The sequence below is a fragment of the Filicampus tigris genome, chromosome 19, assembly GCF_054856515.1.
Source record: "Filicampus tigris isolate MCC_2025a chromosome 19, RoL_Ftig_1.0, whole genome shotgun sequence".
NCBI lineage: Eukaryota > Metazoa > Chordata > Actinopteri > Syngnathiformes > Syngnathidae > Filicampus > Filicampus tigris.
In genome coordinates this window covers 4,687,631-4,708,234 of record NC_141235.1, presented here as the reverse complement: position 1 = coordinate 4,708,234, position 20,604 = coordinate 4,687,631, and the positions used below count along the sequence as shown (strand labels likewise).

Sequence of the window (20,604 nt, the reverse complement as noted above, 5' to 3'; positions counted from 1 at the left end):
CTACAAATTCATTTTCTAACGATCTCATCAAACAGATTAAGCTGGGGCTCCGCTTTCGTAGACGTCACGCGTTTCATGCGAGTCATCTGTGACCACTCCCACAGTGGCGCAGTCCTCACTCTCGCGGCGCCGCCACCGTGCGCTCGTCTGCGAAAAATACCCACATGGGGTCTGCTAATGGGGCTAACCCTCATGTATGTTGGTGGAAGAATATCAAAGGATATTTGGAAAAACGTTTCGCCCTGTGGCGTGCAGGCATGCGGCCATCGCTACATCAAGATCTTCGGGAGCGGCGCGGAGGAGCAGCGGCGGATGATAGGAAAGTGCTTCGTGAGGAGCAATGACCTGACCTTCGACCGCAACGACGACTGGCAGACTCACACCTACGAGGTGTGCGACCCCACTTCCGATATGAGAAACGAGGGCATGTGCAACATGGGCATCTCAGGCGGCATGACGGAGAACGAGCTCTACATGGGCAGCCCGGGCAGCTACATGTGGCAAGGTGGGCACTGGGATTAAGATGGATTACTCTCACACTGTCATGCGTGAAGAGTGACTTTTTTTTTTCTGTTTCATATAGGAAATGTACATGTTATATGGAGAAATCCTGATCCTGCCAATTCATGGGACTCCATTGAGAAAGACTTTGGCTCTCTGAAAAAACAGTATAAGCTCTACTACATGGGTGAATGTCTCTTTTATTTCATATGTCTTCATATGTAATCCAGATAGAAATGTCTGTGATTATTGCTGAAGTAGGAAATGGATGGAGTTGCATCAAGGATCCGCTCTAAGCCCCTTTTTGTTTGCTATCGAATACAAAGAAGTCATTATTATTATACCCCGGAGATTTGGATAGCAGTTCACCTTGAAATCTTTCTCCTTCAGGTTATTCCGTTCTTGAAGAGAAGCGGCTGCTGAGCATTGACAACTACACGGTGGTGACAGGATCTCCCAGGTATGAGTCCAAGGGTTCCGTGGTCCTCGGGGCGAAGACTGACAACATCATCGAGACGGTGCTCATCATCCCCGGGGAACAAGTGGGCTCGTATTTTGGGAGCAGTCTGGCTGTCACGGACCTCAATAATGACAAGTATGTGAATTAACCGCTTTTTCACAAAATTTAAAAAAAAAAAAATGTTCATGTTTAGTATAAAATTGTTTATTGGACTAATATTTATTTTGTGTTATCATTTATAATAAAACAATTCACCACTTATTTGTGATGTAAATTAATGCATGTTTATTACCAATTTGAAAAGAAAAAATGCAAAATAAATCATATAAAAATAATGTATATATATATATATATATATATATATATATATTACAGGACCTTACATAAATGCCCAGTTGGGCCACATTAAAGGTCAGAGGCCACATTTTGCGCAGCCCTGGTCTACATTGTCCAAAATCCCAATATTTGATCTACATGCAACAAAATGCTCCAGTTGAAACTACAAAGTTCCAGAGGGAGACTAAGGGCGACCTTGCTGCTGTGTTATCTTTTGGCACTCTAAGCCGGCGCAGCGCTTGAACGCTCTGTGGCCGTGAGCCGTCGTGTTATGTGGAATGTGCACTGAAGTACATCTAAGCAGAGTTGAAAAGCTGTCAGCAAGCCCGTTCAAGGCGTTTGCTGTGATATCATGGCTCAGTCACATTCTGCTTCTCCCTTTCATGCATGGTTGACATTTTATGGAGTCTGACAGGAGGGGAAATGTTGACATTATACGACAGATTTCTGTTTCACATTTACAGCGTTTCGATCCATTTTCCCCTTTCCTGTGCTTGCAGTTGGAACGACTTAATTGTCGGGGCCCCGTTTTACTTTGACCGCATGAAGGATGAGGGAGGAGCGGTTTATATCTACATGAACGAGAATGGCTCTTTCCAGGAGAGCCCCACCGTGGTGCTTAAGGGCCCTGCATCGTCTGCATTTGGCAACGCAGTGGCAGCCATTGGTGACATCAACCAGGATGGATTCCAAGGCAAGCAGACAGACTGAATTTTATGTGCGTTAGCTGAACCTATTAGCTGAGCCATTGCTTCCTTTAGTACCCTTAACCTCCTTCTTAAAAATCCGTCCATCCAAAACTAGGCTTGGGCAAAGTATGTTCACAGGGCCATACAAAGCCTGCACTGTTTCTTTGTCTGACCCAGCTGTAATTATTTAACACGCCAACAGAGGGAGCCCAAGTATCACAGATTGAGAATCACAGGCTTTATTTACTTATTGTAAAGAATACAATTCAAATTAATACATTTATTTAACACTTTTCGATTATTTTTTTGTTGATCATAATTCAATTGATAATACAATATAAAAAGGGATTTCATTATTTATGGTATTAAAACAAAATGTTACAATTAGTTGCTTGTAAATAATAGTAAAAATATATATTTTTTTATACTACTTAAACAAAGTATGATTGGTTATTTGTTTATCGTATGAATTTATAACCTGTTTTTGCATATTTAATGGAATGTCGCTTTAGAAAATGTAATGTAGCCCAAATGTTTACCCACCCTTGCGGTTTACAGTGTCAAGTGGCCACCTACTGGCCTTTTACTGTCATTACACGTCTTTCTATCCGCAGACTTTGCCGTGGGAGCTCCGTTCCATGGCACGGGCAAGGTTTACATCTGGATGGGAAGTAAAGAGGGAATTTTAGAGGAGCCCAGCCAGGTAAGACATCTCCTGATGCGAGGATCACTTCAAGCGCTTCGTCACCGCCGTCGACATTTTTGTCTGCCCTCCTCAGGTGATTGAGGGCAAGTCGGTGGAGAACGGCGGATTCAAAACGTTTGGCTACTCCATCAACGGCGGCATGGACATGGATGACAACAGCTACCCTGACATTTTGGTGGGCTCCCTTGACGACCGCATCGCCCTGCTCAGGTAGGAAATATTGGTGGCCTCGAGGAACCCGGCTAACCCGTTTTGAAATGTTGCCGTTATCCCGAACAATGGTTCAATGAAAATGGTCTTGATTTATGACAGAAGTCGCCCTGTCGTCCACTTAACCAAGAACTTTAATGTGGAACCAAAGATTGTGGATCCGAATCAGTGCCAAGGGAATGCGCCATGGTGAGCGAGCGTCCTGGTCGTTTAATTGTGTTTGGAGTCTATTTGAATAAGTTTGTGTTCCCCAGCATCGAGGCCACCATCTGCGTATTTTTCACCCTAAGCAACGGCAACAAAAACTTCAAGAAAGACATCAGTGAGTCGGTCCTTCGTGATCCAATGATTTGTGTGTCTCACTTGAGCAAAAACACACATGTACTTTTTGGTAATGTTGCAGCGGTGAAGTACACGGTGGAGGCTGACATTGATAGGAGAAGGAGCCCACGGGTTCGTTTCCAAGACAACGCCGATAACACGTATACGGGCCTGTTGACCCTGCCGGCCGCTAAAACTCAGTGCCTTCGTCACAAACTGTATGTTGTGGTAAGTCCTTTATATGCAGCGGTTCTCAAAATGGGGTCATTTGACATGAATTATGCTGCCAATAAAACATAGCGAAATAAACCAAGTACTTGTCCCTGTGCCTTAAACAGTTAAAAGCGCTGATATAATTGTGACGTATCATCTGATAAATCTGACATCCCGCCACGATTTAAGTCTTAGTATTTTTTTTATATATATAAATAACAAAAGGGCTTATTTTTTCCGGGATTTATTCTTTAATTTTGGGCTTTAAAAAAAAAAAATACTATAGTCTTCTTTTTAAAGGGTATGTAGGCATTATAGGGAAGGGAACAACCCAAAAAGTTCGAGAATCCTCAACAGATGTGGATGACAGATGACACAGTGTGTTGTTTCATGTCGAGCCGATGATTGTGTTGACGAGCCATTTATAAAATCAAGGCAACGCGCAGCTAATATCATATTCTTGGATGTGCTTTAAGGCGCCTGTGAAGGACAAACTGGAGCCAGTGGTCTTCTCCCTCAACATGTCCTTAGATGAACAAAAACCCAAATCAAGACGCTCCATTCAGAACCTGGACTCATTTCCCATCCTCAGCCAAGGCCAGAAACTCACCCAAAGAAGTGAGGTAAGCCTCAAAAGTTCAAACGGGTCAACATGACACTACTGCTGCTGCCATGGCCGTACCTAATGAAGCGTCCGTGCGTTCCCAACGTCCAAACTGCTCCGTTCCCAGATTAATTTCCATAAGGAGTGCGGCTCGGACAACAAGTGCACCAGCAACCTGCAGCTGACGGCCCATTTTGCCGACAATAAGGAAAAGCCGTTCGCCAGGTGAAAATAAAGAGCAATTTAAATAGCAGGCTAATATCATATCAACCGTGTGTCCCTGTGCCCAGACAGGAGAAATCCCAAGTCCTCCAGTTTAACAGCAGTATGAAGATAATCAGGCTGATGGTGGAGGTGACCAACTTTCCAACAAGAGGGAAGCTGGCTGAGGACGCCCACCAGGCCATGCTCAACGTCACCATTCCCGATGCGCTCAAATATTCCGGCGTCAGGTCCCAGGTACGGTCAGCAGGGGGCAGCAGATGACACTACTTGCACGCACGGCGATGTGACGTGCTTCAAATGTCAGGCCCCGCTCTAACCCTCCTCACTTTGAGTGTAGCTCTTGTGTTCATTTAGATGGCGACACGTTTCAGACACGAGTTAACTCAATGTGCTTGACACAAGCAACAACACAGCACTTAAAAAGCATTTACAAACACAACAGCGAACAGCAGCTCTCAAATAAAAAGAGAGGAAGAAGAGAGGAGAGAATGGTGGACATAAACATAGGGTTAGAGATGCCATGTAACCTTTGTCTAAAATATACCTGTATGCCGAGAATTGGAATTATGGAATTAATATCAGTGCATCCCTAGTGTGTATAGATTAACACAATTATTAGGATTCTTTCCAGCCTTTATGTAAGTGTATGTTAACTGTTTTTTTTTTTGTTTTGTTTTTTCCACTTAGGACCATGATGTTGAATGTCGCTATGACGGCACCGTCCTTTGTGAATTGGGAAATCCTCTCAAAGGCAAGGAAAAGGTACGGCATCCCAACGCTGACGTTCCCTCAAAGTTGAAGTATTTTTCTGGGGCGTCTTCTGAAAATAAAAATAATGTACTTACACGTGGCGTTTTTTTTTTTTTTTTTTTTTTTTGTCAACAGGTGTCACTCGCCTTGAGGTTGGAGACGTCAGGCATCGATCTGTACACGCAGGAGATCCAGACTCAGCTGCTCCTGTCGACGTAAGGGGTTAAATATTGACCTTCTCAACGTGTGCGCGCTAATAACAACGAGAATGACTTTAATGCAGCGCTTTCGTTTGATTGGCTCCCTCAGTCTGAGTGAGCAGAGCGACCTGTCGCCTGTGCCTGTAACCCTGCTGATTGAGAACACCATCCTTCCCACCTTCTCCATGTGAGTTGCTAATATGAACACAACAAAAGGGGGAAATAAAACACAACCACTAGACACAAAACAAACAGTCGACATTACGAAAATCCCACAAACATAAACACACAAAAATGACAACACAGTAACAAAAATGTCTCAATAAAGATCCATATTAGTCTTAATCCGGACCTAAACATTTATTTAGAACCTCCCATCTTGATGATCGATGAGATGATTTTTTTAAAAAAAATCATTCATTAATCAGAAATGACCTGCGTTCGAATCGTCTAATGAAGTCGACGTCGTCATCATTCACTCACAATATCATGAACAAAAATCATCCCTTTAGCCACAAGTTTTCCCAACAAAATGGATTTCCATCAATTAGAAAAGAGTAAAATATCCAGTTTTTGTGGTTCGCAGACCTGAAAACACCATCATGAGCACACCATTCCTTACGAATTGTGAATCATTTTCCAACTAAATACCTGCACGCAACAACCTTTTTTGACACAGTAACATGACCTTGATCCAAAAGAACACCGGTGTACAGTTCCCCATTCGACATTTCGATATTATCTTGAAAATGGGACTTTTGTCACCCCCCTTGGCCCCGCGCAGTGCAAACGCGCTCGTCCAGAGCAAATTTGGCGGGGCGGTGATGGGCGAGTCGGCCATGGCGAACAGCAGCGACGTGGGAAGCCCGCTGGAGTTCACCTTCAACGTGAGTCAGCTCCACTCCCTCGTCGACGCCTTTGACTGTCACATGGTTCATTTTCGGGAAACAAGTCGCGGCTTGCGGTGCGGCCGTATGCAAGGGCGGAAGCTATTTGGAGCCAAAGAGGAACTGTGGCCGGTTATTCACGCCATGACTTGCCTCCCCCCATGTCACTAGGTCAACATGAGGGGGCCCCCCTTAGGGGACTTGGGCACCCTGGCGGTGGAGTTTGAGTGGCCCTTTGAGGTGTCCAACGGCAAGTGGCTCCTGTACCTGACTCGGATCATCGTCCAGGCACAGTCCCAGAGCGAATGTCGACCGCCCGGAGACGTCATCAACCCGTTGAACTTAACTGTGAGCTTCCTTTTGGCCTTTGTTTTGCTAACACCGCATGCACTTTTTCCCACTCTCGCTAATAGCCAGAAATAAAGGGTTGTATTGTATTTATTCTCCTCATACCAATGGTGCCAAATAAGGGCTTCGAGGGTACCTTGTGTTTTGTCCGCGATGTCCATTTTAGGGGGCCTTCGTCGTAAATGGCACCCGAGGCTTATGCCTGTGCATTAATCCGGTTTTGGGCTTGAGACGCCAAAGCATATTGTGAGCACGGTTGATTTTCAAAACATTTGGACTTTGTACAGTACTACAAATGTACTATGACAATGGGACCGTATTGATACGATAAATATCCCAGAAATTATGATCCAAAACACTTACATAGCAAGCTGATTTTACATCACCCTTGTTAATGAATTTTCGGCATTTTGGGGCAGCCTGGAGTGCATTTGTAAATACCGAGCCACAAATAATCGACCGAGCTCCTTCACGCTCCCCGCATCCACGCTCGTCAACATAGTATTAAATGAGCGACCTTTCTGACTGCATCTCTTGCGCGGGAGCGCCTGAAATTGTGCGGGTGTACCTAATGAAGTGGCCCGCAAGCGATGCTCGCGCTCCGCCGATTTCTGTCCGAATGGCAGCGGCGCGACCGTCCGAGCGGCGGTTTTGAAAGTGCTTCATATGCGAAACGACGCCCGTGTTAAAGTCCTTTCGGGAACAATGTCCGATCGACCACAATCGGAGCCTCCCCCGGGCCGCGAATCGGAAATAGAAGCGGCGCTGCTATTCCGAGCGTCTGATGCCTTGATCACTCCCACTCATTTTTCCTCTGATGTCATGTCTCCGTCTGCTCTGCTTCCTTCCCCGCCTTCCCACCGCAGCTGTCCGAAAGTGCGTCCAAGCGGGCGAAAAGGCAGATCGGGGCGGACGATCCGGATGGCGCCGCGCCGCCTCGCACCATCGAGCCACAAGCGACCCTCACGCTGCTCACGCCGCGGAAAGAATCGCACCTGTTGGTGAGCTCGGAAGCAAGCGATTGGTTTAAACGAGCGCGCGCGCGCGTGTGTGTGTGTGGTGACGTTTCGGTTTTGTGCTCGCAGGAATGCTCCAAGGGCACGGCGAGATGCGTGACCTTCACGTGCCCTTTGTTGAACATGAGCAACTCGGCCAAGATTCACGTCCGCGCCCGTTTGTGGAACAGCACCATGCTGGAGGTGCTTCCATCCGCTGCGGCTAATCACGTTGACTCAAGAGCAGTGAATCTTTCCTTGGCAAATTTAAGGGCCGTCTCACAAATTCAGCATTTACAAGGCTCACAATGTTTCGGTTTTGAATGGCATCATCAAGTTTCGGTCCCCCCTCTGTGTTTCCGAAGCTTTTTTTTTTTTTCCATCGCTCAGTATACGTTTTCTATGAAAAACGGGGACGAACTGGGGCAAAAATGTAAAACATCTGCGAACGGGCGGTCGACTCTATTTAAAGCTGTTATGTGTGACTTTACAGGATTTTGCCAATGCTTTGTGGATCAAGGTCGTAGGCGAAGCCAAACTGAAACTCATCACGGACAAACCCACCCTTAAAATGGAAAGCCAGACCACGACGGTAACGCGCGTCAAATGAGGATCGTTCACCGTTATTGACAGCTTGTCATCGACTTTAACCGGCCGCTTCCTCCACTCGCACGTAGTTCACGGTGGATATCGAACCGGAGGCCCGGGTGGAGACGCCCTACGAGCTCCCGCTGTGGATCATCATCTCTGCCATCGTAGCAGGCGTTCTACTCCTAGGAATCATCATTCTTATACTTTGGAAGGTGAGCCCGCCGCGTGTTTCCATTGACGCGTCGGGAAAAACGTAACCGCGCGGGCTATCCCCCCCACGCAAAACGTGCTTCCCGGTCACTCCCCGTTGACCAATCGAGTAACTTTTTCACATCCTCCTCCGCCTCCGTGCAGTGTGGCTTCTTCCAGAGGGCCAGCAGGAGGGAGATGTATGAGGCCAAAGCCCAGAAGGCTGAGATGAAGATTCAGCCCTCTGAGACAGAGAGGCTGACTGAGGACTACTGAGAGCCACTATGGGTGCACAAGTGCACACACCAGTGGGGCTTTTGGGTAACAACACCCCTTGCGATGAGTGGATTTATTCACCTCAGCGCTCACTCGTGACGTTGCGGCCTCTCGCTTTCTGACTCTTGCGCAAACACGCCTAACACGACCTCCTTTCTTGCTTTTCAGGCTGGGACGTTGGCGCTTTATGATTGCGTGAATGCTGAGAGTATTGCTGGGATGCGCTCAAACATTGCTTGTGCTCGTTTGTGCTACAATGGGGTTGTAGTGTTCAACTTTAGTGGAGGAATGCATCGTGCTGAGAGGTGGCCAAAGTTTGCGGAGGGGGGGGGGGAAAAAAACAATCTTTGCAGAGTAGTTTTGCCAATCAATGACTTCATTTGAGGTCTAATTTTGTGGAGCAATTTTTTTTTTTTTTTTTTTTCAAGGTTAATCCCAAGGTCCTGAAACTAGTGTTTTATTTAACAATAGAAATGTGACAACGGTGCATAACGAATGGGACCAATGGTTTTCAGTTTTAAGTCATCAAAAGTTTTCATTTCTTACATTCACACGGTGTAAAGCAGCAAACTTCATTTTCTTGTCTAGAAGCAAAGCTAAATCGATCGGAAAATTTTTTTTTTTTTTGATCTCGGTAAAAAAGTGCTATGCAAGTAAAAGCCCATTTAAGAAAAGGCACAGGCACTTGATGCTGGCAAACAAGAGCAACAGGTGTAGACGCCGGATAACATAACAATACTCACATGCGTGCCATGAGATTTCTTTTCCCAAAATTAGAGACAGCTCTCAGTTTGATGCGTCGTTTGAATCCGTAATCTGCAACCCCACTAATAAACTGGAAGATCATAGCATGGAATGAGATATTCAATTAACCGGTTGATTCCTTTCTTGATAACAAACAATCTCTCAGCATTTTCAATGCCAATGAGTGGTTTTGTATGCCTTGCTCGTGCTTTCTTTCCACGTCTTCCTCAGCGGGGGGGGGGGGGCCCCCCCCTCGCTCTCTCCCGACGCTCCGTCTCTATAAGGAATCTAAATCTCCTGAATGTCGTTCTCAAGCCGCCATTAAATCTTAGCTGCGCTTTAGTCTCTAATGTCACTTCTTTTCTCCCCAGCTTGGATTCTTCGAGCGATCCCTCTACTACCGCATAATGCCGAAGCACCGCGGGGTGAAACTTCGCAAGGCCGATCGCTATCAGTTCAACGTGGGATTTGAGCCAGAGGAGCCACACAGAAAGTATTGGATCACCAACTGGACAGAGATGCAGCACGTCTACTACTGAGGCCGTCGCTTACGCCGCTCGGCCACTGACTGACTGACTGACTGACACGGGCCAAATGAAAGAACGCTGGACCCAGTCCGGACCGACTGTGGATAAAAAAAAAAATGTCTTGATTTTATCTCTCGATTTCTCAGTGCAATATATTGAACATTTTTGTCTCAGAGATTGTAATTGTTGAGTATTCTTACTGACTGCAGTGTTGTGAATTGAATATTGGCGCTTTTTGATGGTGTAATGCTTCACTTTCATTGTTTAAATTTTCCCTTTTTTTTAAATTTTTTTATTTCACCCCAAGCGGCCTCAAATTTTCTCAATGATTTTAAATACAGTGACGCCTTGAGATACAAGTGGCTTGAATTGTTTTGAATTGCGAGGAAACATAACACAGACGGTGCATTGACAAATGCAGATAGACAGTTGAGCATCAGGCATATCATTTTTTGTTTTTTTAATCTTCTGCAAAAAATGACTAATATTACTATAGCTTACTGAGCCACTTCCGGTAGTTGTGAGCCATGCACAAATCCTTTACATTCTCTTTCTTTTTCGTTTTAAAAACCGCAACACATTCCAAACATTTTGAGTTTGTGGGCGAGGTTGGAACGGATTAACGGCATTTCTATTCGCTTCAATGGGGAAATATGATTTTGGGCTACAAGCGTGGTCCTGTAAAAACTTAAACTCGTATCTTAAGGCACCACTGGACAGTATTTGTGCTTCTGTGTCATTGCTTTCAGCTGCAAGCGACTGGTTGCAGAATTTTAAAAACATTTTTGTTAACAATCAGTCTATTGCACTGACCTCCTTTGCAAAACGTGATGAGTTCAGTTCTTGTTTTTGTTTTGACACCTCGGTTGTAAATTTTTCATTTGCGATACGTGTCATCGGTACATTATGGGTCCTTTTCCGGCCCTTCGGGACGATTAAATGCAGCAGCCCATGTTTTGGTGCGGCGCACCTGGACGGCACTAATGAGGGAACCGAGTGTTGCTTCCTCTCACTTGGCTGGATCCGTTTTGAATCACAAGGCCTTGACTTGATGCCTATTTATTACAGTCTTGTGCAAACACAGCAGGAGATAATGTCGGGATGATCTCACGCAGGGAGTCGCAACACTGGTTTCAGCAATGTTTCACGTTGTGACCAACCGGAAAAGTGGAACTGTGTTGTAAATGTTCATACATTGCATTCACAATTTGAATGAACATACTCTACACTCACTGGGCACTTAATCCGTCGAATATAATGGCAAGTATACGTTTGATGTCTTTTGCTGAAATGTTGCCTCTTTCAAGCGACTTACCCCCAAAATGACGCCATTGTGCTAATGTCGTGGCCAGTGAGTGGATATCATTTGTTGTGTGTATTTGTACGGGTTTTTTTTTGGGATGCCGTCCAAGGCTTTTGGGGAAGCGTTCGGCTCCAAAAAGCAGGCCGGACTAAGAAGACATTGATCCAGCCGTCTCTGGTGGGACAAAAATGTTGCCTCGCTGCTTTTGCTCATGTTACCTGAGAGCTGCCAGGTATTCTGCTGTGACACTGAGAACTGCAAACCTTACAGAGGCCCCTTTGACTCCTCAGGATCGAGGGGGGGTGTGGGGGGGAGGGCGAAAATGCACAAACTCTGTTCTGATTTTTATCCTGTGCAGGTTTAATGTAATTCCGTTGTTCATAACATCTGTCAAATGAATTTGCTGTAAATGTTTGTCTCGTGCCAAAGTCAGTCAGTTTTTTTTTTTTGTTTTTTTTTTTATTGTAGAAATAAGAAACAAAATCAAAAATGCTTACACAATGACTTTACAAATATTTCCTCCCTACGTATTAACATGTTACAAATAAATTACAAAATTGCAATGTTTTTTGTTTTTGCATAGACAAAAATATAATTGGAGTATACAATAAATATACAAGACTTAATAGGGAGGCGAACCTAAAACAAATGTGATCAGATGCACTGTACAGAATGACAAAACACTGATATTCACATTAGGCTTGTTACCGTGCAAGCCGCACTTGCCATTTAGTCTTTTTGCTTGAGCTCCATCGTCGATAACGACTTGTTGGACCTCTTTGACTTCCTGTATCTGTAGGCCAGGAAGATGGTGGCAACCAACAGGACCAGGCCCAGGACCAGCAGGACCCACTGACCCGCAATGGCGGCCGCACTGTCCACGTTCATTCCCAGGAAGTCCACAGTGCCGGTCTTGACCTCGGGGTTACCCGCTGGGCGTGCAAAGAACAATAAGTAAGCTTTTCAGACGTTGGCTCAACAATCATCAACAGTATATGACTTAAAGACGGAATGGGCGATGACTGATACCAGGTACTTCAATGTATCGGATCTCTGGTGACAGCTGCCGATACCGGCCGGCCGATACTTAAAGCGGAAGTCAACCCAAACGCGTTTTGTTCAAGAATATGTTCCCAGCTGAGCCGTGATTGGTCGTTGTGAGCAGTTGTGCTGTCATTTTCAGTCGACAGAAGACAAAATGGCCGCCCCCGGAGATGGCTAAAAACGAGCTGATTAACTCTTATTCCACAAACGCAATATTTATCAGTTTCAACTAGCGGGCTTGCATAGCACATATTCTTGGGGAAAAAAAAATGTTTGCGTTGACTTCATATTTAATGCAAAACAAAATTCTGCTGTGGAGTAAGCCCTCTTGGCCAATCGTTGGCACTACACTGCAGCGGGTTGACACATCACCCAACAGAAGGTTTAGGGTAGGGTTAGTTTAAAAAAAAAAAAAAAAAAAAAAGAAAATGTACACACTTGTGGTAAGCACCCTAAATGACAAACTTTTCGCTTTTGATTATGCAAAGTGTCTAAGTCAAGGTAGTGTGTACGGGAGTGAGCTGACTAAACTGCGCGTGTGTGTGTTGTTCAAACAGCTGCTGCCGTTGTCCCTCCCTGGCGCTCTCTTTCACTCCCATCAATCTAATCTGTTCACATCCTTTCACCAGAATCTCACCAGGAAAACAAGCAGAAGAAGAAGGATTTCACTGTAAACTGCGACCCCCCCACACCCCCCGAAAAAGTTATTCTTCCAGCAAATAGTTTGACTATTTCCTCTTGGACGGAGAGAAACTCTGAGATGTGCTTCCCATATGTGGGACTGGATCTTGTGACTGGATCTTCTTTCAATGCAGCAACATGCGAGACTTACCCAAAGGCTTCCAGTCGTAATCGGGCCAGCCGCGGATGTCCTTGTTCTTGTCGTTCTCTTGCTCCAGCCATTTAATGAGCGGGTCGAAATACTCCATGAGTGGCTTGGCGCTCATTTTGGGCTGGCCTGTGATCATGGCCATGGCCTCGGGCCAGGGCTTGCTGAAACCCAGCTTCATCACGTCTCTGCGTACACGAGCGGGGCGTCACGATGACAATAAAAGGCCTTCGGTGTCCGCATCGGAATCACTCGTGAAAATGTAGTCGAATAATGAAGGTGCGAGGGGGTAATAAGTCACCAAACGTTTGCATAATGTGATATGATAATGACTCACGCGTGACTTTTTATTCATGACCTGATTCCCGTGTGGAGCGTTCACTCACCCTAGCAGCTTCCCGGCCTTCTTCGATTGGTAAATGTCGCACGTGTGCAGGGGCCCCGCGTGATTGGCGGCGTCACAAAGGGCCTTGTGGAACTGAAACTGGATAACGAAGCTTACAAAGTACCTGAGGGACGATGAGCATAATACCCTGGTCACAAATGTGCTTGTGAAAAGCGACTCGCGCTGGTGACTGAGGATCGATTTATCGGGTCTCACGGAGAACATCGCCAGCTACAGCTCGAGCCGCCTTATTTGTCCCATCCCATCATCATTTCGGCAGTGATTCATTCTCAGATGGGTTGTTTGTTTCCCCCCCCCGAAACGAACAGCACTCACCTCACGTAGGGAACGTTAGCGGGGATGTGGAACTTTGCACCGGGGTCAAAGTCGTCCTCTGTACGGGGGACAGGCGGACAGAGGCCTTGGTACTTCATTCTGCGTTAAATACAACCAACGCACACCCATTAATCTGTCTCAGTGGTTCTCAAGCGGGGATCCAGTCCCCCGATCTGTGTTTGAGTTTACCTGAGGTTCCACCACTCTTTATTGTACTCAGATGGCGGGATGCGTCCGTCAAACACCTTCCATCTCCACTGGTCCATCAGGTAGCCAAAAGGTAGGAAGGCGATTTTATCAAGCGCCATGTTCATCAGGAAGTTGATGTCACTCTCTGTAACATCAAAACAAGGAGCTCTAATATGTGTATATCAAAATATATCAATATATATGTATATCAATGTGTGTGTGTATATGTGTACATATATGAAACGTATATGTATACTGTATATATGTGTGTGTGTGTGTATAAGTGCACTTTACGCGTATACGTGTACTTATATGTCCATACGCATATCCAATTATGACGTGGTTACTGTAGGATTTTCCGTTTTATGCTAATTTACCGTGATTGCTCTCCACTTTGTCCAGGAGGCCGATACTCTCCAGGTGTTTGGGCGTGGACACGGACAAGGCCAGAACATCGCCGATGGCCTCGTGGAAGCCAGGGTTGGCGCCCTCGCGGAACGCCACGGGCTGATCCTTATACTGCAGGAAGTACTGGATGTGGCCCATCTCGTGGTGGACGGTGATCAAGTCATCCATGGTCACAACAGTGCACTGTTTGATTCTGGATGTAGTGACATACAGTGACGTTTAGTCACATTGCAGAGACATTTTCAAACATGGGGGGGGGGGGGGGGCATGCCGTTTTACCTGAAATCTTTTCTGTTGTAGAAGTCCCATGCGGAAGCGTGGCAGACCACTTGGCGTCCGTCGGTGGGCTTCTCCAGCATGGATTTGTCCCAGAATTCCTTTGGCATTGGCAGCAGCCCCAGAGAGGTGAAAAATTTGTCTGATTCCTGGAACATTTTTTTGGCATTCCAACCCTTCATGCAGGTAAAAAGAATACACAAAGAAAGATTGATCAGTGAAAATGTAAAAGCTTTCTAAAAAATTTATTTTTAAAAAAAAAAACAAATAGGCAGTCATCACATGCTTACTGTGCTTGATATTGTGCACATCATGATCACCAATTGTTTTACGACGTTTTTGGTGCAAAGTGCAAACACACATCTAACGTGCATGCGGGAGTATATTTTTGTCATTTCAGTCACGATGGATCCCACGCCACAGAATAGACATGAAAAAGTAGCATTTTTCTGATGACATTCTACTTGAATCACAAAGTAGTGGCCTGCTCATACAAGGACAAACAAACCAACACAGGTACAGGTACAGCTACACATCATTTTTTTCCCCTTTTGTTTACAGTTCCACCTTCGCCGAGCGCTGTTTTTGTCATGCTGTTTGCATCGAGTACTAACAGAATATTTTGCTTACTTATCTTCATGAAGGGGTTTTCGGGCGAGTCAATACAAGAAAAATTTGGATTAAGAAAAAAAAAAAAAACATGGAAGGTTGCAAGAAGGAAGTTATAATTGTACCAGAATAATTTCATAATATTACTACAGTGAAGTTGGGATACAAAGGAAAAAGGTCAAGAACAACAAAACAAGGGAAAGTTTTTTTGAACATGTATTGTACATGGGTTGCACATGATTAAAATGCGGTAAACCGACATGATTTTTCCACTTTTTTCCCCGCAACAAAATAAAACAACAATTTTACCACATTTTAACTCATTCACTCCCATTGACGAATTGACTTGACTTTTTTTTTTTTTTCAAACATTTAGGCTAAAAGAGGGTCTGAAAATGTCTGGCAGCGAATGAATTGATCACGTGCAACCGATGCTCACGTTCAAACTGAGTTTGAAAATTGAACATTTTTCTCAAGAGAGATTCACCTGCGCCACCATTGCTGGCGTGGCATCAACCTGCGTGGCGTGTGGATAAGGCATGACCAGGTCCATGATGCCGGACCACGTCTGCGCCCACATGTTACCTGAGGACGACACAACGCGTGTGATTTTACTGTCGGAATTCACTTCTGCTCTGTTGTGTCTATTCAACGAGCCGAATTCTCGGAGCAGCGGGTTTCATTCCCGACTGTGCGCGAGTGTCACACGCAATCTCACGCTTGACACTTCTGAAAGAAAAGGAAATCCTTCCCATTCTAAAGGCATCTGCAGCCAGCTGTAGAATATTAGTGGGGTATGCCCCCGCACAAAAGGAACATTTTGGCAGGAGCGTCGGCGCAAATTCCACAGCGTAGTCCGAACCGACTCGCGGTTTCCGCGCGGTCTGATGAAATCAACGACACATTTCCGCGGCGCCAAATGATAAAAGTCGTTGACTTTTGCGAGGACCATTCAGGTTGCGCTGCCTCACCTAGCAAGTGAGCAGGTATAGGTCCCCTCAGGTTGATGCGCTTGGGACCGTACTTGTTGTACAGACCCCTGCGAACGTAGGAGTGCACGTTCAGGTAGAGCGGCTCCAGTTCCTTCCAGAGGCTCTCCAGGTCCTCCTCAAAGGTCGGCGTTTCGTACAGTGAGCGCCAGAAAGCACCATTGTCGCTGTGACCTATAGAGAAGAATGGATGGTGATAACGTATCATATCCCGAGCTCGCTTCCTTATTGCGCAATCAATTGAGAGCTGTGTCGTTAATTTAACCTTTGGAGAGAAAGTGCAGCCAACCCCCATCGATCGCTGGGGGATTCGTTCCCGACCCACTCGCAATACGTGGAATTTGCGATATAGAAATACCCTATTTAGATGCTCCCTAGGCATGTTTTTATTGCATTTATGGGACTTTAAATCATATAAATACATTTAAAAGCATATCATATATTGACAGAGAGCAAGAGCAATGGATAAGACAAAAATGTTGTACAAATGGTATAACCGTGACCTGATCCCTCTGCGTGTTTACAGTAAACAAATCCTGTTAATTCCAAACCGACAACTTCAATTATCATCTCACAATATACATTAATAATCATGCCCGAAGATGTACTTTGCAAAATGAACCTGCTGTAGGCGTAAAGAGCAGGATTAAAGAGGATACGACGATCGATAATCTTCAATCAAAACTAGTCTTGAGCTGTAAAATTCCTGTTTTCACACTTCTTCCTTCAAATTGACAGTAGAATAGTGTGCGGCCATCTAGTGGTCAACCGGGGAATTACACCCCAAATAAACAGGAGGCAGAACAAAAAAAATGATAAACCGTACAAAACAAATCCGTGAAATAGCAGCCCTTTTAAACACACACACTCTTTGAAACGGCGGCTCTCCTTTCCCACATGCGAGGGCATTACAGTAAGTATACTGTAAACCCTCCTCAACGATTGCTAAAGGAACTGCCACATAGCGTGGGATCGGGAACATCGTAAAATGCATCAACTGAGATGCAAAACATCCTCGGGTCATACCGTTGAGTCTGGCAGCTTGGTTGGCCAGTTCTACGTATCGCTCGTAATCGGAGCGAAGTACTTTGCCCGCTGCATCTCGCCAGCCCTTCCAGGCAAATGACAGCTCATCATAATCTCTGGACTCGGCCATGATCTTCTGAAGGTCTGAGAGATGACATAACATGCTCATTGCGGCATCAGTTAGCACGGGTGCCATAAGGTACGATTTTAGTTCTTACCAGGATCCAGCGGGTGGCATTGGCCGTTATCTCTGCAGACTTCCGCCACGCTGTATTTGGTCTCCATGTTTGACAGGAGATTGTTGTACTAAAAGAGTCAAGATCAACATTTGTTTGATTGCAGCTCATTTAGCGGCAGCTCCCGTTGACTGGGACAAATATTTGTCAGGTGCAAAGAAACGTTTGCACACCTCTTCAAGCTGCGCCGGCGGCAGCGCGGCCCTCTCGATGTCGCTGAGTTTTTTAATGACGCGCTTGACGGCGTCGCCCTGGAAGTCGGCCGTGTCGAAGCGCCGCGCCCGTTGGCCGTATGTTAGCGTGTGGGCTGACATTTCCAGGCTCTTCTGAAGCTGGTGAACAAAATCGGCTTTTCATTCAGCGGGTGGATGGAGGCAGAAGATGGGAAATAGTTGGATGTGTCTGATGACGGACAACTGGTAAATATTTAGCGATGGTGGCTGAATTCAGGGAGTGATTAAAGGATCGCGGCGGATGAATGTGTCATTGCGTGTTAGGATGATGACTCAACGGGTGGACCGAAGTGACTGCGTGATTTAAAAAAAGAAAAAAAAATGGTTAGTGATGGATGACAGAATGCAGGACATTATAAGATGGGTGGTTGGATGACGAATGAATGGTGTTTGTATAACAAGATGATGAGAAATGGTAGGGTGATGGGTGGATGGATGGATTGACGTAGTCAGTGGTGGATTGATGATTATTTGATAGGAAAGGATGGACGGACAGATGGATTGGTGGAATGCAGAAAGTGACGGATGGACGATGGCTGGATGGGTCAGTGGATGGACGCATGGATCTACTGTTCAAAAGTTTGGGGGTCACTTGGAGATTGTTAAAGCACTGTTTTTCTTTCCATGTCTAGACACTGGCCCCAAAAAACAAGTTCTTTCAAAAAGAAGGACGTTTTTAGTGAGTCCAAACTTTCACTTTCACTTTTGTTGAAGGTCTCACCATGTCCTGCTTGTTGGCTTCATTGATGTCAGTGTTATACGCCCAGGAGGCCTCTGTATAGGCATTCCAAACCACTTCCGCTGTACTGTTGTACTCATCCAGAAGATTCCTGGCATCCAGCTCATCTGTATTTTTATCTACACGGACAAGGACAACGTTAGCCGCGACGCGGGGTCAAGGAAAACCTACAAGCCGTTCTATGTAGTGCGCTCCCGGAGTTTACGCTCGTCTTACCGATATCCTCTGGGTAGCCCTCAGGAACGGGTGGGAGCCAGTTAAAGTCGGGCCATCCCAGGACGTCATTGACATTTTGTTTTTCCAGCCACTTGATAATAGGGTCAAAGTATCTCATCAGCGCGCCTGCGTCCATCTCGTTTGTCTCTAAAGCCTCTTGGAGCACGTCAGGCCAAGGCTTGGAGGAACCGGCCTGAAGAACCTTTCTGGAAGACGGAGACATTTGGTTGGACGCCGCCACCTCTCCCGAGCTTGGCCCCGCGTAATATCAAGCTTACTTTAAAATAGCCCCCGCTTCTGCGGAGCGGTAGATGTCACATGTGTGCAAGGGTCCGGTGTGGTTGGCTGCCTGGCACAATTTTTCGTGGAACTGGAACTGCAGGATGAAGCTGATAAAATACCTGCCGGAGAAAGAATCGGAATTGAATTTTGGAGATGGGAAATTACAATGTCCGAGAGTATCGCTCTTTGCCAAGGCAGGATTTTTGCGTAGCTCTCTCGTCGGATTTCACTGTACCTAATTAATTGTCCATTTTGTTTCAAATGAGGTCAAGTGATGAAGGGCTAAGTGACAGTATCAGGGCCAGCAGAGAAGGCCTTTCGATGGCCCTCAACCGGCCCACTCCCAGCCCGCGAGCACGGGATGAATGCGCAAACTCACAACAAAATACCTCCCTCAAGGTAGGAATACAAATGGTCTGCCTACTACTTGTCATCTTTTGTGGTTAACTAAGTGCAGCTGGTGTTCATGCGGCAAGCTTCCTGCTATTGTATTGTTTAAAATCCCATTACCGGCAATTCCGATGACTGAATTAAGATCAGCGTGTACAATAGCACCTTAATTCCCATCTTACATGCATTGTTAGTGTTATTCCCATTTTGCCTAGTGTGTTTTTGTGTGTAGGATCGTGAAATGCCTTAAGGGTACACGCACTCCTAACATTTGGAATAACAGTCCCCCATTTATGGCTTTGTTGGGTATTAAGGTTGTGGATAAAAGAAGATGCTACCTGATGTACGGTGTGTTTGCAGGAATGTGGTATTTTGCACCGGCGTCAAAGTGCTCCTCGGTGCGCTTGGTGGGTGGGCAGATGCCTTGATATTTTGTCCTTGAGAGAAGAATAAGAAACAGATGGATTGCATGGATTATACAACCCAGACACCAGTCATGGAAAGTTACTCAGTATATAAGAATTTGTTTTTTTGGGCTAGAATTGAATTAAGTTGACAGCAACACAAACACCCCCCCCAAAAATGCTTATTTTGACAACGTAAGCAGGACAAATGACAGATACCTGTTTTCAAATTTTGAGAATTGAAAAGTTCAGTGGGAGTGCTGAACCTTTATCTTTAACATTTGCTACACTCACGCTAACTACCAGAAGACAGAAATGCTATTGTCTTACTGTAAAATTGCTTCATCTTAAGTCTCGATATCTCTGTATACGGTAAGTGAAGAGCCTGCCTGCCTACCTGAGGTGCCACCATTCCGAGTTGTATCGCTCTGGGGGGATGCTACCCCCAAATACGCCCCATCTCCATTGATCGATAAGGTAGCCAAAAGGAAGGAAGGCTATCTTCTCCAGTGCCATCTTCAACAGGTAGTTGATGTCAGATTCTGGAGCAACACCACGTGGAACTTGATTTGAACATTTTCCATTTCATGAAAAATGCACGTTCTCTAGTGTCCCTTTACCGTCGTCGGACGCCACCGACTCCAACAGTCCGATGGACTTCAAGTGTTTGGGGGTGGAGACGGACAGAGACAGGACGTCGCCGATGGCTTCGTGAAATCCGGGATTGGCCCCGCGACGGAAGCCAACGGGTTGGTCCATATATTGGAGGTAATACTGCACGTGGCCCATCTCATGGTGAACGATGAAGAGCTGCTCCATCGTCACCGCGGTGCACTGCTTGATCCTACGGCGCAGGACACAGATAATGAAATAGAGCAGTAGAAATGTCCCCCCCCCCCACACACACACACAATCTGTCGTTGCATTGAGTGTGATAT

At 45.8% G+C, this 20,604-nt stretch overlaps 2 protein-coding genes across 8 annotated transcripts in view; one reads left to right on the top strand and one right to left on the bottom strand.

Moving 5' to 3' along the window:
* itga3b (integrin, alpha 3b) overlaps nt 1–11,638 on the top strand; it is a 37,141-nt gene extending 25,503 nt beyond the window's left edge. For 2 of the 3 annotated variants that reach the window (XM_086016723.1, XM_086016721.1), the window contains 22 exons: nt 256–505; nt 584–688; nt 892–1,096; nt 1,798–1,991; nt 2,601–2,689; nt 2,766–2,902; nt 3,005–3,091; nt 3,157–3,224; nt 3,306–3,451; nt 3,913–4,059; nt 4,168–4,265; nt 4,331–4,499; nt 4,953–5,027; nt 5,151–5,230; nt 5,325–5,402; nt 6,000–6,102; nt 6,274–6,450; nt 7,317–7,451; nt 7,536–7,649; nt 7,939–8,037; nt 8,123–8,248; nt 9,617–11,638. In XM_086016723.1, the coding sequence (XP_085872849.1) occupies nt 256–505; nt 584–688; nt 892–1,096; nt 1,798–1,991; nt 2,601–2,689; nt 2,766–2,902; nt 3,005–3,091; nt 3,157–3,224; nt 3,306–3,451; nt 3,913–4,059; nt 4,168–4,265; nt 4,331–4,499; nt 4,953–5,027; nt 5,151–5,230; nt 5,325–5,402; nt 6,000–6,102; nt 6,274–6,450; nt 7,317–7,451; nt 7,536–7,649; nt 7,939–8,037; nt 8,123–8,248; nt 9,617–9,784 (2,850 nt within the window). In that variant the 3' untranslated portion in view covers nt 9,785–11,638. Of the gene's footprint in view, nt 1–255; nt 506–583; nt 689–891; nt 1,097–1,797; nt 1,992–2,600; nt 2,690–2,765; nt 2,903–3,004; nt 3,092–3,156; nt 3,225–3,305; nt 3,452–3,912; nt 4,060–4,167; nt 4,266–4,330; nt 4,500–4,952; nt 5,028–5,150; nt 5,231–5,324; nt 5,403–5,999; nt 6,103–6,273; nt 6,451–7,316; nt 7,452–7,535; nt 7,650–7,938; nt 8,038–8,122; nt 8,249–8,390; nt 8,547–9,616 lie in introns of all 3 variants that reach the window. The other variant, XM_086016722.1, reaches the window with a different exon arrangement.
* ace (angiotensin I converting enzyme (peptidyl-dipeptidase A) 1) overlaps nt 11,515–20,604 on the bottom strand; it is a 52,535-nt gene continuing 43,445 nt past the window's right edge. For all 5 annotated transcript variants that reach the window (XM_086016719.1, XM_086016716.1, XM_086016717.1 and 2 more), the window contains 18 exons: nt 20,287–20,510; nt 20,064–20,208; nt 19,601–19,699; nt 18,869–18,991; nt 18,591–18,796; nt 18,357–18,493; nt 17,576–17,734; nt 17,385–17,472; nt 17,167–17,310; nt 16,123–16,314; nt 15,639–15,736; nt 14,546–14,718; nt 14,236–14,459; nt 13,859–14,003; nt 13,670–13,768; nt 13,335–13,457; nt 12,952–13,136; nt 11,515–12,007 (listed from right to left, as the gene is read on the bottom strand). In XM_086016719.1, the coding sequence (XP_085872845.1) occupies nt 11,805–12,007; nt 12,952–13,136; nt 13,335–13,457; nt 13,670–13,768; nt 13,859–14,003; nt 14,236–14,459; nt 14,546–14,718; nt 15,639–15,736; nt 16,123–16,314; nt 17,167–17,310; nt 17,385–17,472; nt 17,576–17,734; nt 18,357–18,493; nt 18,591–18,796; nt 18,869–18,991; nt 19,601–19,699; nt 20,064–20,208; nt 20,287–20,510 (2,767 nt within the window). In that variant the 3' untranslated portion in view covers nt 11,515–11,804. The remainder of the gene's footprint in view (nt 12,008–12,951; nt 13,137–13,334; nt 13,458–13,669; nt 13,769–13,858; nt 14,004–14,235; nt 14,460–14,545; nt 14,719–15,638; nt 15,737–16,122; nt 16,315–17,166; nt 17,311–17,384; nt 17,473–17,575; nt 17,735–18,356; nt 18,494–18,590; nt 18,797–18,868; nt 18,992–19,600; nt 19,700–20,063; nt 20,209–20,286; nt 20,511–20,604) is intronic.